This window comes from Pan troglodytes, chromosome 1, assembly GCF_028858775.2.
Source record: "Pan troglodytes isolate AG18354 chromosome 1, NHGRI_mPanTro3-v2.0_pri, whole genome shotgun sequence".
NCBI classification, from domain to species: domain Eukaryota; kingdom Metazoa; phylum Chordata; class Mammalia; order Primates; family Hominidae; genus Pan; species Pan troglodytes.
Genome location: NC_072398.2, coordinates 1528824 through 1541840, shown reverse-complemented (window position 1 = coordinate 1541840; position 13017 = coordinate 1528824). Strand labels below are relative to the sequence as shown.

At 39.8% G+C, this 13017-nt stretch overlaps 1 protein-coding gene and 1 long non-coding RNA gene across 7 annotated transcripts in view; one reads left to right on the top strand and one right to left on the bottom strand.

The window, feature by feature from the left end:
• The window catches only part of GCSAML (germinal center associated signaling and motility like), a 69347-nt gene extending 63294 nt beyond the window's left edge, over positions 1–6053 (top strand). For 5 of the 6 annotated variants that reach the window (XM_063809246.1, XM_063809226.1, XM_063809244.1 and 2 more), the window contains one exon: positions 2505–6053. In XM_063809246.1, the coding sequence (XP_063665316.1) occupies positions 2505–2744 (240 nt within the window). In that variant the 3' untranslated portion in view covers positions 2745–6053. The remainder of the gene's footprint in view (positions 1–2504) is intronic. The other variant, XM_009441834.4, reaches the window with a different exon arrangement.
• LOC107970852 (uncharacterized) overlaps positions 1–13017 on the bottom strand; it is a 75422-nt gene that overhangs the window by 5959 nt on the left and 56446 nt on the right. The window lies entirely within an intron of this gene.

The following is a 13017-nucleotide window of genomic DNA, read 5'->3' as shown; positions in this document are numbered from 1 at the left end:
TCCTTCATTTCAACCTCGGTGAATCTGATGATTATGTGTCTTGGGGTTGCTCTTCTCAGGAGTATCTTTGTGATGTTCTCTGTACTTTCTGAATTACAATGTTGGCCTGTCTTGCCAGGTTGGGGAAATTCTCCTGGATAATATCCTGAAGTGTGTTTTCCAACTTGTTTCCATTCTCCCCGTCACTTTCAGGTACACCAATCAAATGTAGGTTTGATCTTTGTTCACATAGTCCCATATTTCTTGGAGGCTTTGTTTGTTCCTTTTCATTCTTTTTTCTCTAACCTTGTCTTCATGCTTTATTTCATTAAGTTGATCTTCTATGTCTGACATCCTTTCTTCTGCCCGATCAATTTGGCTATTGATACTTGTGTATGCTTCACGAAGTTTTCGTGCTACGTTTTTCACCTCCATCAGGTCATTTATATTTTTCTCTAATCTGGTTATTCTAGTTAGCAATTCCTGTAACCTTTTTTCAAGGTTCTTAGCTTCCTTGCATTGGGTTGGAACATGCTCCTTTAGATCGGAAGAGTTTATTACCCACCTTCTGAAGCCCACCTCTGTCAATTTGACATACTCATTTTCCATCCAGTTTTGTTCCCTTGCTGGCGAGGAGTTGTGATCTTTTGGAGGAGAAGAGGCATTCTGGTATTTGGAATTTTCAGCCTTTTTGAGCTGCTTTTTCTTCATCTTTGTGGATTTATCTACCTTTGGTCTTTGCTCTTGGTGACCTTTGTATGGAATTTTTGCGTGCTTGTCCTTTTTGTTGATGTTGACGCTATTGCTTTCTGTTTGTTAGTTTTCCTTCTAACAACCAGGCCCGTATTCTGCAGGTCTGCTGGAGTTTGCTGGGGGTCCACTCCAGGTTCTGTTTGCATGTGTATCACCAGTGGAGACTGCAGAACAGCAAAGATTGCTGCCTACTCCTTCCTCTGGAAGCTTTGTCCCAGCAGGGCACCTGCCAGATGCCAGCTGGAGCTCTCTTGTATGAGGTGTCTGTCGATCCCTGTTGGGAGGTGTTTCCTTGTCAGGAGGCATGAGGGTCAGCGACCCACTTGAGGAGGCCATCTTTCCCTTAGCAGTGCTTGAGCACTGTGCTGGGAGATCTGCTGCTTTCTTCAGAGCCAACAGGCAGGCAGGAATATTTAAGTCCATTGAAGCTGCACCCACAGCCTTCCCTTCTGTAAGTCCCTGACTGGGGCTGCTGCCTTTCTTTCAGAGATGCCCTGCACAGAGAGGAGAAATATAGAGAGGCAGTCTGGCCACAGTGGCTTTGTGGTGTTGGAGTGGGCTCAGTCCAGCCCAAATTCCCCTGCGGCTTTGTTTACAGTGTGAGGGGAAAACTGCCTACTCAAGCCTCAGTAATGGCAGATGCCCCTTCCCCCACCAAGCTCGAATGTCCCGGGTTGACTTCAGACTGCTGTGCTGGCAGCAAGAATTTCAAGCCAGAGGATCTTAGCTTGCTGGGCTCCATGGTGGTGGGACCCACCGAGCAAGACCTCTTGGCTCCCTGGCTTCAGCCCCTTTACCAGGGAAGTAAACAGTTCTTTCTCATTGGTGTCCCAGGCACCACTGAGGTATAAAAAAACTCCTGCAGCTAGCTTGGTGTCTGCTCAAATGGCCACTCAGTTTTGTGCTTGAAACCCAGTTTTATGCTTGAAACCCAGGGCCCTTGTGGTGTAGGCACCCAAAGGAATCTCCTGGTCTGTGGGTTGCAAAGACCGTGGGAAAAGTGTAGTATCTGGGCTGGATAGCACTGTCCCTCAAGGTATGGTCCCTCATGGCTTCCCTTGGCTAGGGGAGGGAGTTCCCCAATCCCTTGCACTTCCTGTGTGAGGTGATGCCCCACCCTGCTTCTGCTCACTCTCTGTAGGCTACACTCACTGTCTAACCAGTCCCAATGAGATGAACTGGGAACCTCAGTTGGAAATGCAGAAATCACCCGCCTTCTCTATTGGTCTTGCTGGGAGCTGCAGACTGGAGCTGTTCCTATTCAGCTTTGTTCTTTTTGCTTAGGATTGTCTTGGCTAAACAGGCTCTTTTTTGGTTCCATATGGAATTTAAAGTAGTTTTTTCTAGTTCTGCGAAGAAAGTCGGGGAGCTTGATGGAAATAGCATTGAATCTATAAATTACTTTGGGCAGTATTTCCATTTTTATGATATTGCTTTTTCCTATCCTTGAACATGGAATATTTTTCCATTTGTTTGTTTCCTCTCTTATTTCCTTGAGCAGTGGTTTTTAATTCTCCTTGAAGAGGTCCTTCACTTCCCTTGTAAGTTGCATTCCTAGGTATTTTATTCTCTTTGTAGCAATTGTAAATGGGAGTTCACTCATGATTTGGCTCTCTGCTTGTCTATTATTGGTGTACAGGAATGCTTGGGTTTTGGATACCTTAAGTGTAAGAGCACCATCAGGTGTATAAAGAAGAAGGGAAGGTAGTACACTGAGTTCAATTTATGAATGACCCTGGATCCTTGATTTCTTTTCTCTTTGTGCTTGGCAGGAAAACGAGAATGGCAGTGGTTCTGAAGAAGTGTGCTACACTGTCATTAATCACATCCCCCATCAGAGATCCTCCCTGAGCTCCAATGATGATGGCTATGAGAACATTGACTCCCTCATAAGGAAAGTGAGACAGTTTAGAGAAAGGTCAGAGACAGAATATGCCCTTCTTAGGACTTCTGTTAGTAGGCCTTGTTCCTGCACCCATGAGCATGATTATGAAGTTGTGTTTCCACACTAAAATCCTCAAGCTGCTTTATCACCTTCCAGCAATGAAGACAATGCAGAATAGCAGACTCTGGCGAAGTTGTTCACCCTGAGCAGTGCATGAAACATTCCTTTCTGGCTAAAGTTTAGAAATATTATCTTATTATATATCCTTAGGCAACTCTGAAATGTGGCATCTCTGTGGCTTAGGTGAAATCATAGAAATTGACACAATGACCTAAAATATTCTATGTGTTTTTGCTTGTAAAGTTTGAGGACATGGAGGTGATGAAAAAACTTTCTTAGGACAATAATGTAAAATGAAAATAAATTTCTAATCCCCCTGACTAACTGAATGGACCCTCTTCTAGGCCAAAGAGACCTCAGATGAACCTGAAAGACTGAATTCTGGCCATGATAGGAAGGGAGGTGAGACACACCTTGTTATACCCCTTCCCTTTTGGAGTTTAGGCACAAGTGACCAGGATGAGTCATAAGACTGATGAAATAGACTGATTGTGGCAATAAGAGTCCCAATTCCAACCTGACTCTGGTGTAGATCACACACTGTCTGAGGGATTCCATCTATGAGACTTTGTCTATATAACAGAGACCTTGGTTTCCACAACCCCTTTATTTTAGCTAAAGCATTCTTTTCTACTGACTTCTTAAGTCTTTAGACAGAGCTTAACTCTTTCAACCAATTGCCAATCAGACAAACTTTGAATCTACCTATGACCCGTAAGCTCTCTCCTGCTTCAAGATCTTGCCTCTTTAAGCTGAACCAATGTGCACTTTCCATTTAATGATTTATGTCTTTGCTTGTAACTCCTGTCTCCCTAAAATGTATGAAAGTAAACGGTGACCTGACCACCTCAGGCACACTTTCTCAGGACCTCCTGAGAGTGTATCCCAGGCCATGGTAAGTCATGTTGGCTCAGAATCAACCTCTTTAAATATTTTACAGAATTTGGGTTTTGGTTACCAATAAGTCTCCACAAATATATGTCCAAGAATCTTCAATTCCAAGCCTGCTCACCAAATTTCAAATGCCAACATCTCCCCATCCAATTACCTATTTCATCTTTGAGGTGTAATCTACTCAATAAACTGTGTAAGACCAGTGACCAGACCCTTTGCTAACCTGACATTTACTTCAATTTTTCTTTTTCTATGTACTGGATATTTTTGCATATAAACTTGCAGTAATAGTTCAAAAATTAATAGTTTTTGACATTGGCTTTTCTGAGAAGAGAAATTGAAAGTGTCACAAAATAAAAAAAGATGAAATGAAGCATATGTAATTGTCAATTTTTTCAATTTTCTAGCCAACAGAGAATCGAAGGATTCTGTTCAAAGATTAGTACAAATTGAAAATAAACTTGTGCTTATACTTTGTTTGGAACACGCTAGTTAATTTAACCTGTGACTAGTTATCTCTACTGAAGGTGGATGTATAGTTTCTGGTTTTAAAATTCAAGCAAACTGGAAAATAATCCATCTAATTATGCTTTCTTTCCCAAGAAGTTTTTTAATGATATGCCAGCTTCCTAATTTGGAGACAAAAGCCTTAATTGACAATGCATTCATTATATATTTTTTTGTATAGTTACAGTATACGAGTTGAGTATCCCTTAGATGAGATGCTTGGGACCAGAAGTGTTTTGGATTTCAGATTTATTTTTGGATTTTGGAATATTTCGATACACATAATGAGAGAGTTGGAAAATGGGATTCAAGTCTAATCATAAAATTCACTTATTTTGATATACACCTTATCTGAATAGCCTGAAGGTAATTTTATACAATATTTTAAATAATTTTATGCCTGAAACAGAGTTTGTGCACATTGGACCATCAGAAAGCAGAAGTGTCACTATTTCAAGTCAGCGCTCAAAAAGTTTCAGATTTTAAGCTGGTGATGCAGTGCATGCCAGTGATCCGAGTACTTTGGGAAGCCAAGACAGGTGGATCTCTTGAGCCCAGGAGTTTGAGGCCAGCCTGCACAACACAGTGAGACCTCATTTCTACAAATAATTAAAAAATTAGCCAGGTGTGGTGGTGCACACCTGTAGTCCCAGGTACTCAGGAGGCTGAGGTAGTAGGATTGTTTGAGACTGGGAGGTTGAGGCTGAACTGAGCCAGGATCTTGCCACCACATTCCAGCTTGGGCAACAGAGTGAGACCCTGTCTCAAAAAAAAAAAGAGTTTCAGATTTTGGAGCATTTCAGATCTTCAGATTAGGGATTTTCAACCTGTACTGACCTTTTAGTCATTGACAAGCATTAATCAATAGGTGGACTCCAGATAACTCATTTGTTGTATACACATTTTGCCTCTCTATTCAACGAATTCTTGTGCCCTCTTGTGGTGATTTTAATGTGCGGAAGGGAAACAATAGAAATTTTGCAATTCTAGAAAAGTCATTCTGTCAAAATATGTCAGTCCTGTAGAAATTACCCAATTTTAGGAAAATGACAAAATTTTTTACTTTTCGTCTGCCTTTGTAGCTATTTTATGATATAAATACCATATTTGTAATAAGATTAATTTTAATTTGAGTAACAATCTGGAATTATGAGAGAAGGGGCAAGCAACAGGTTAATAAACAGTATTGAATTGTAGAAGGAACATTGAAATCCAAGAGCATCAGTGTCTTCTGGTGGTTCACCATAAGCCACAGCAGATGTCTTAATCTTTCCGAGATCTAGTTTTTCAGCAAAGTAGAGTTTAAGAAATGTAACTATCTTATGTGGTTATGAAGAACAATAGAATCATTGCTGTATAAGTGCTTTTTAACCTGTAAATTGTTTTGTGAAGCTTATCTTTTATGCATATAAATATTTGAACATTTTACATTGTTTATATTTTTAATCAATTTTACTCAAGTGTGATTATATACAAGAAAATGTAACCACTGTAAGGGTAGAGTTATAAGAATTTTGTCAAATGTATTCACCCATGTAGTCACCTCCTTATGAAGAGACAGAACACGTACATCCTCCCAGAAAGTTCCACAGTGCTCCTTTTCCCTGAGTTTCACCAGTCCTGGCAACCAATGATCTGCTTTGTATAATTATAACTGTTCTAGATATTTGTAGCAATGTACCCTTTCCATATTTATTTTGTGTGTGTAAGGCTTCTTTTAGACATTATAATATTTTTGAGATTCATCTATGTTTAATGTTCTATCAGTAGTTATACATCTTACTTGTCTCAGCATATCACCATATAGATATACTATAATTTGTTCATCTAATCACTGATGGATATGTAGGATATTTAAGTTTTTGACATTATGAATAAAGTGGCTATAAATGAATAAAGCGGCTATAAATTTGAATATCTAGGTGTGTTAGTTTACTGGTGCTACCATAACAAAGGACCACAGAGTGAGTGGCTTAAATAATAAACATTTATTTTCTCACAATTCTGAAGGTGAGAAGTCCAAGGTCAAGGTGTTGGCAGAGTGGGTCTTTTAAGGGAAAAGCCTAAAACCTTTGAGTCGGTTTCTCTATGGGAAAATCTTTTCAATGCATCTCTCCTAGCTTCTGGGGGTATGCTGACAATCTCTGGCATTTCCACATTTATTGATAAAATGGATACATGCCAAGGGATGAGAAATACATGTGACAATAATCAGGGGTCTTCTACCTCAGTGGAATTTCTAGGGTCAAGTGGTGTAAAGCATGTTGAGATTTCCTTCTGCAATGAAGAATAAATTGTTGTACCTCGTTTCCTCTATGCCCAGAAAAGCAGCATAATGTCTAGTGGCCCCTTTGGATCTTGGCAGCAGCGTATTCTTCATTTGGGTGTGTTACTGTAGCTCATTGACTAAGCAACTTGCTAGCTTTGAGTGGGGACTCAGAATAAGAGCAGACTCTGCAACAGGTCCAGGCTGCTGTGCAAGCTGTTTTGCTACTTGGGCCGTAGGATCCAGCAGCTCTAATTGTTCTTGAGGTGTCAGTGGCAGACAGGGATTCTGTTTAGGGCCAGGCCCTTTGCCAGGGCCCTCTAGGTGAGTCACAGCGAAGACTCTTAGAATTTTGGAGCAAAGCCCTGCCATTTCTTCAGACACCGAAGCTTCTTTTGAAAACTGCATTGGGCTTGCTCCTGGGCCTTATTAAAGATTGAATGCTTAACCATGGGCCACCCAGTTACCACGTGACCTGAGCTGCCCCTCATAAAGGGGATGTAGTCTGACCTGTTAAGCTATAAAACGGGGTATGTGCAGAGCACTTCATCGGAAAATTGGAAGCGTACATATGAGATCAGGCTCAAGCAGGTCCTGAAAACACTAGTAAATTACATAAAGAAGTGACCCAAATGTCCGTGGTCCCCACTCATGCTACACTGCCTTACACTGATGGCCTCATGGTGAGTTTCCTATGGTCAATCAACAGGCCCTACAGAAACCTTGGGCCTGGTTCACAGACGGTTTTGCACAATATTTGGGCACTGCCAAAAAATGAACAGCTGCAGCACCACGGCCCTTTCTGGGACATCCATGAATAAGAGTGGTGAAGAGAAATCCTCCCTGAGAGTGGAACTTCAAATAGTACATCTGGTTCCTTGCTTTGCCTGGAAACAGAAATGGCCAAATGTGTGATTTTTTTAATCAATTCATGGGCTGTGGCCAGTGGTTTGGTGGATGGTGAGAGACTTGGAATGAATATGATTGGACAATTGGTGACAAGGAGGTCTGGGGAAGAATTATGTGGATGGACCTCTCTTGACAGGCTAAAAACCTGAAGATATTGTGTTATGTGAGTGCTCACCAAAGAGTGACGTCAGCAGAGAAACTAATAGTCAACAGTGTGTGGATACCAGTCAGCCTCTTTCCCCAGCCACCCCGTCATCACACAGTGGGCTCCTGAACAGGTATGGTGGCAGGGATGGAGATTATGCATAATTTCCATTCTTCAAGGCTGACCTGACTACGGTCACTGCTGATTGCCCAATCTGCCAGCAGCAGAGACAAACATTGAGCCCCTGATATGGCAGCATTCCCCAGGGCGATCAGACAGCTACCAGGTGGCAGGTGGATTACACTGGAACACTTCTGTCACGGAAGGTAGTTCTTACTGAAATAGACACTCTGGATGTGAATTTGCCTTCTCTGCACATCACGGTTCTGCAAAAGTACCGTCTGTGGACTCACAGAGTGCCTTATCCACCACGATGTTATTTTACACAGCTTTGCTTCTGATTAAGGAACTCACTTCACAGAAAACAGAGTGTGCCAATGAGTTCATGCTCATGAATTATGAATTCACTGGCCTTACCATGTTCCCCATGATCCTGAAGCAGCTGGCTTGTAAGAATAGTGGAATAGCCTTTGGAAGACTCAGTAGCAGTATCAGTTTGGTGGTAAAACCTTGAAGGATTGAGACAGGTTCTGTATAATGCTATACAGGCTTTGAATCAATGTCCAATATATGGTGTTTCCAACATAGTGAGGATTCATGGGTCCAGGAACCAAAGGATGGAAATGGGATTTGCATCATCCATTATTACTCTTAGTGATCCACTGATAAACAATTTTTGTCCTCACGATCTTAAGCTCTGCTTGCCTAGAGGTCTTGGTTCCAGAGGGAAGAATGCTTAGGTCAGGAGACAAAACAACGTTTCTGTTAAACTGGAAATTGAGATGGCCACCTGGCCACTTTGAGCTCTTTGTTCCTCTGGATCAAAAGGTAAAAAGGGAAATTACTATAGTGGTTGGGGTAATTGATACTGACTAAAAAGGACAAATTGGACTGCTACTCCAATACTCCACACAGTACTGTCATGCTCTGTGATTAAAGTCAGGGGAAAACTACAACAACCCAATTCAGACAGGACTATTAATGGCCCAGACCCTTCAGGAATAAAGGTCTGGGTTGACCCACCAGGTAAAGAACTACAACCAAGATGCTTGCAAAGGCAAAGGAACATAGAATATAAAAGAAGACAGCTACAACCATGTGACTAGATACAGAAATGAGGACTGTATTGTTATATTTCTTCTTTGTTTTGTTGTGAATATGTTTGTATAAATGCATGTATGTATAGACATATATAAACATTTATATGTATATTACATAATTATTTTATGTATTACATATACATATGTGCATATGTATACACACAGTAAGCAAATATCTTTGATTTCTTTCCTCTCTTATCCTCTTATGATGTAAGATAAGATGTATTACTTTTACATCACAGTATGTAAGTTATGGGATATCAAAGAGAAAATAGCACTTGTTAGTTTCCTTATTTGAAGATTCAGTATGGTTTGAGGAGTTGTGTACGAGTGTCAAGGATGAACTATAAGAGTTAATTTTATGTATCAACTTTTCTAGGCTATAGTACCCAGCTAGGTCAAACATGAGTCTAGATGTTGCTGTGAAAGTATATTTTAGATGTGATTAAGATTTAAATCTGTAGACCTTGAGTAAAGCCGATTATATCTCCTTCATAAAATATGTGGGCCTCATCCAAACTGTTGAAGACATTAAACAAAGCAATTATCAGCCAAGAATTTTGTATCCAGTGAAACTAAGCATCATAAATGAAGGAAAGATGCAATTTTTTCCCAGACAAACAGATGCTGAGAGAATTTGCACTACAAGAACTACTAAAAGGAAATCTAAATCTTGACACAAATCCTCAAAATACACCAAAATAGAACATCCTTAAAACATAAATGTCACAGGATCTATAAAACAACAACACAATGGAAGAAAAAGGTATTCAGGCAACAGATAGCACAACAAATAGAATAGTACCTCATATCTCAATACTAACATTGAATGTAAATGGCCTAAATGCTCCACTTAAAAGATACAGAATGGTAGAATGGATAAGAATTCACCAACCAAGTTTCTGCTGTCTTCAGGAGACTCATCTAACACATAAAAACCCACATAAACTTAAGGTAAAGGAGTGGAAAAAAGATATTTCACACAAATATATACCAAAAGCAAGCAGGAGTAGCTATTCTTATATCATACAAATTTTAAAGCAACATAATGAAACCCTGTCTCTACCAAAAATAAAAAAAAATTAGCTGGGTGTGGTGGTGGGCACCTGTAATCCCAGCTACTTGGGAGGCTGAGGCAGAAGAATAACTTGAACCCAGGAGGCGGAGGTTGCAGTGAGCCAAGATTGCGCCATTACCCTCCAGCCTTGGCAACAGAGTGAGACTCTGTCAAAAAAAAAAAAAAAAAGAAAAGAAAAGGAAAAGAAGGACATTATATAATGATAAAAGGACTTGTCCAACAGGAAAATTTCACAATTCTAAATATATATGGCCCTAACAGTGGAACTCCCAAATTTATAAAACAATTACTAGACCTAAGAAATGAGATACACGGCAACACAATAATAGTGGGGGACCTTAATACTCCACTGACAGCACTAGACAGATCATCAGGATAGAAAGTCAACAAAGAAGCAATGGACTTAAACTATACCCTACAACAAATGGAGTTAACAGATATTTGCAGAACATTCTACCCAACAACTGCAGAATATGCATTCTATTGATCAGCACATGGAACATTCTCCAAGACATGCAGTGTGATAGGCCACGAAACAAGCCTCAGCAAATTTAAGAAATTCAAAATTATGTCAAGTATTCTCTTAGACCACAGTGGAATAAAGCTGGAATTTAACTGTGGGGAAAAGAGAGGTCAGACTGTTACTGTGTCTATGTAGAAAAGCAAGACATAAGAAACCCCATTTTGATCTGTACTAAGAAAAATTGTTCTGCTTTGAGATGCTGTTAATCTGTAACTTTAGCCCCAACCCTGTGCTCACAGAAACATGTGCTGTTTTGAATCAAGGTTTAATGGATTTAGGGCTGTGTGGGATGTGCCTTGTTAACAATTTGTTTGCAGGTAGTATGCCTGGTAAAAGTCATAGCCATTCTCCATTCTCAGTTAACCAGGGACACAATGCACTGTGGAAAGCCACAGGGACCTCTGCCCAAAAAAGCCTGGGTATTGTCCAAGATTTTCCTCCAGTGAGACAGCCTGAGATATGGCCTTTTGGGAAAGGAAAGACCTTACATCCCCCAGACCCACACCTGTGAAGGGTCTGTGCTGAGGAGGAGTAGTGAAAGAGGGAGGCCTCTGTGTGGTTGAGACAAGAGGAAGGTTTCTATCTCTTGCTCATCCCTGGGAATGGAATGTCTTGGTGTAAAGCCGACCATTTGTTCTATTCTGAGATAGGAGAAACTGCCCTGTGGCTGGAGGCGAGATATGCTGGCAGCAATACTGCTCTGTTACTCTTTGCTACACTGAAATATTTATGTAAAGTGAAACATAAATCTAGCCTACGTGCACATCCAGACACAGTACCTTTCCTTGAACTTATTCATGTTACAGATTCCTTTGTTCACATGTTTCCCTGCTGAACTTCTCCCCACCATCACCCTGTTGCTCTGCCACACTCCACTCACCAAGATAGTAAAAATAGTGATCAATAAATACTGAGGGAACTCAGAGACCAGTGCCGGTGCAGATCCTCGCACATTGAGTGCCGGTCCCCTGGGCTCACTGTTCTTTCTCTATATTTTGTCTGTGTGTCTTATCTCTTTTCTCAGTCTCTTGTCTCCACCTGATAGAAATACCCACAGATGTGGAGGGGCAGACCTCCTTCATTAACTCCAAAAGGAGCTCTCAAAACCGTGCAAATATATAAAAATTAAATAACCTGCTCCTGAATGATCTTTGGGTCAACAACGCCGTCAAGACGGAAATTTAAAAAATTCTTTGAACTGAATGATAATAGTGACACAACCTATCAAAACCTCTGGGACAGAGCAAAAGTGGTGCTAAGAGGAAAGTTCAGAGCATTAAATGCCTACATCAAAAAGTCTGAGAGAGCACATATAGATAATCTAAGTCACACCTCACAGAACTGGAGAAACAAAAACAATCCAAACTCAAACTCAGCAGAATAAAAGAAAATAGAAGATGAGAGCAGAACTAAATAAAATTGAAACAAAAAAAAGGAAAATACAAAAGATAAATGAGACAAAAATCTGGTTCTTTGAAAAGATAAATAAAATCCATAGATCATTAGTAAGATTAACCAAGAAAAGAAGAGAAAAGATCCAATTTAGTTCAATTAGAAATGAAATGGGAGATACTACAACTGATACCACAGAAATACAAAAGACTTTTCAAGGCTACTATGAGCATCTTTACTCGTATAAACTAGAAAACCTAGAGGAGATGGGTAAATTCCTGGAAATATACAACCTCCCAGATTAAACCAGGAAGAAATAGAATCTTGGAACAGACCAGTTACAAGCAGCAAGATTGAAATGGTAATTTAAAAATTGTCGAAAAAAAAAGTCCAAGACCACGAATTCACAGCTGAATTCTATCACACATTCAAAGAATTGGTACCAATCCTATTGACACTACTCCACAAGATAGAGAAAGAAGGAATCCTCCCTAAATCATTCTATGAAGCCAGTATCAGCCTTATAGTAAAACCAGGCAAGGACATAACAAAAAAAGAAAACTACAGACCAATATCCCTGATGAACATAGATGCAAAAATCCTGAAAAAAAAAAAAACCTAACAAACCGAATTCAACAACATATCAAAAAGATAATCCACCACGATCAAGTGGGTTTCATACCAGGGAAGCAGGAATGGTTTAACATATGTAAGTCAGTAAATGTGATACGCCACATAAACAGAATTAAAAACAAAAATCACATGATTGTCTCGATAGACACAGAAAAAGCATTTGACAAAATCCAGCATCCTTTTATGATTAAAACCCCCAGCAAAATTGGCCTAGAAGGGACATAGCTTAGTTGTCTAAAAATTGCTTGCCTTTTCATATTTTTGACCTATTTGTATTTCTTCCTTTTCTTTTTTTCTATATCTGTCACATATATATTTACAATACAGGTTTTTATTTGTCTCTTACTGATATTTTAAAATGCCATGGTTATTAAATCTTTGCTTTTTGTCTTATAAATATTTCCCACATTTTAAAATCTGTGTTTAATATTTGAAATACAGTTGAAAATTTGCTTTCGTAGGGGAGGAGAAGTTATTTTTATCTACCTTTCTTAGGTTTATTGGTGGGGCTGACTCCGGTAACAAAAGAAAGATTCACAAGAGAAACGTGAACAAGTTTATTAAAATGTATACTGCAGTATACAGGAGAGATGCTCAGTATACACGAGAGATGTATACACAAGAGATGCTCAGGGAATGAGTAATTCCCAAAGAGGTAACCTAGGCCTCCAGCTTATGGAGCAGCTTCAAAGAAGAATGGTAAATTTTTAGAG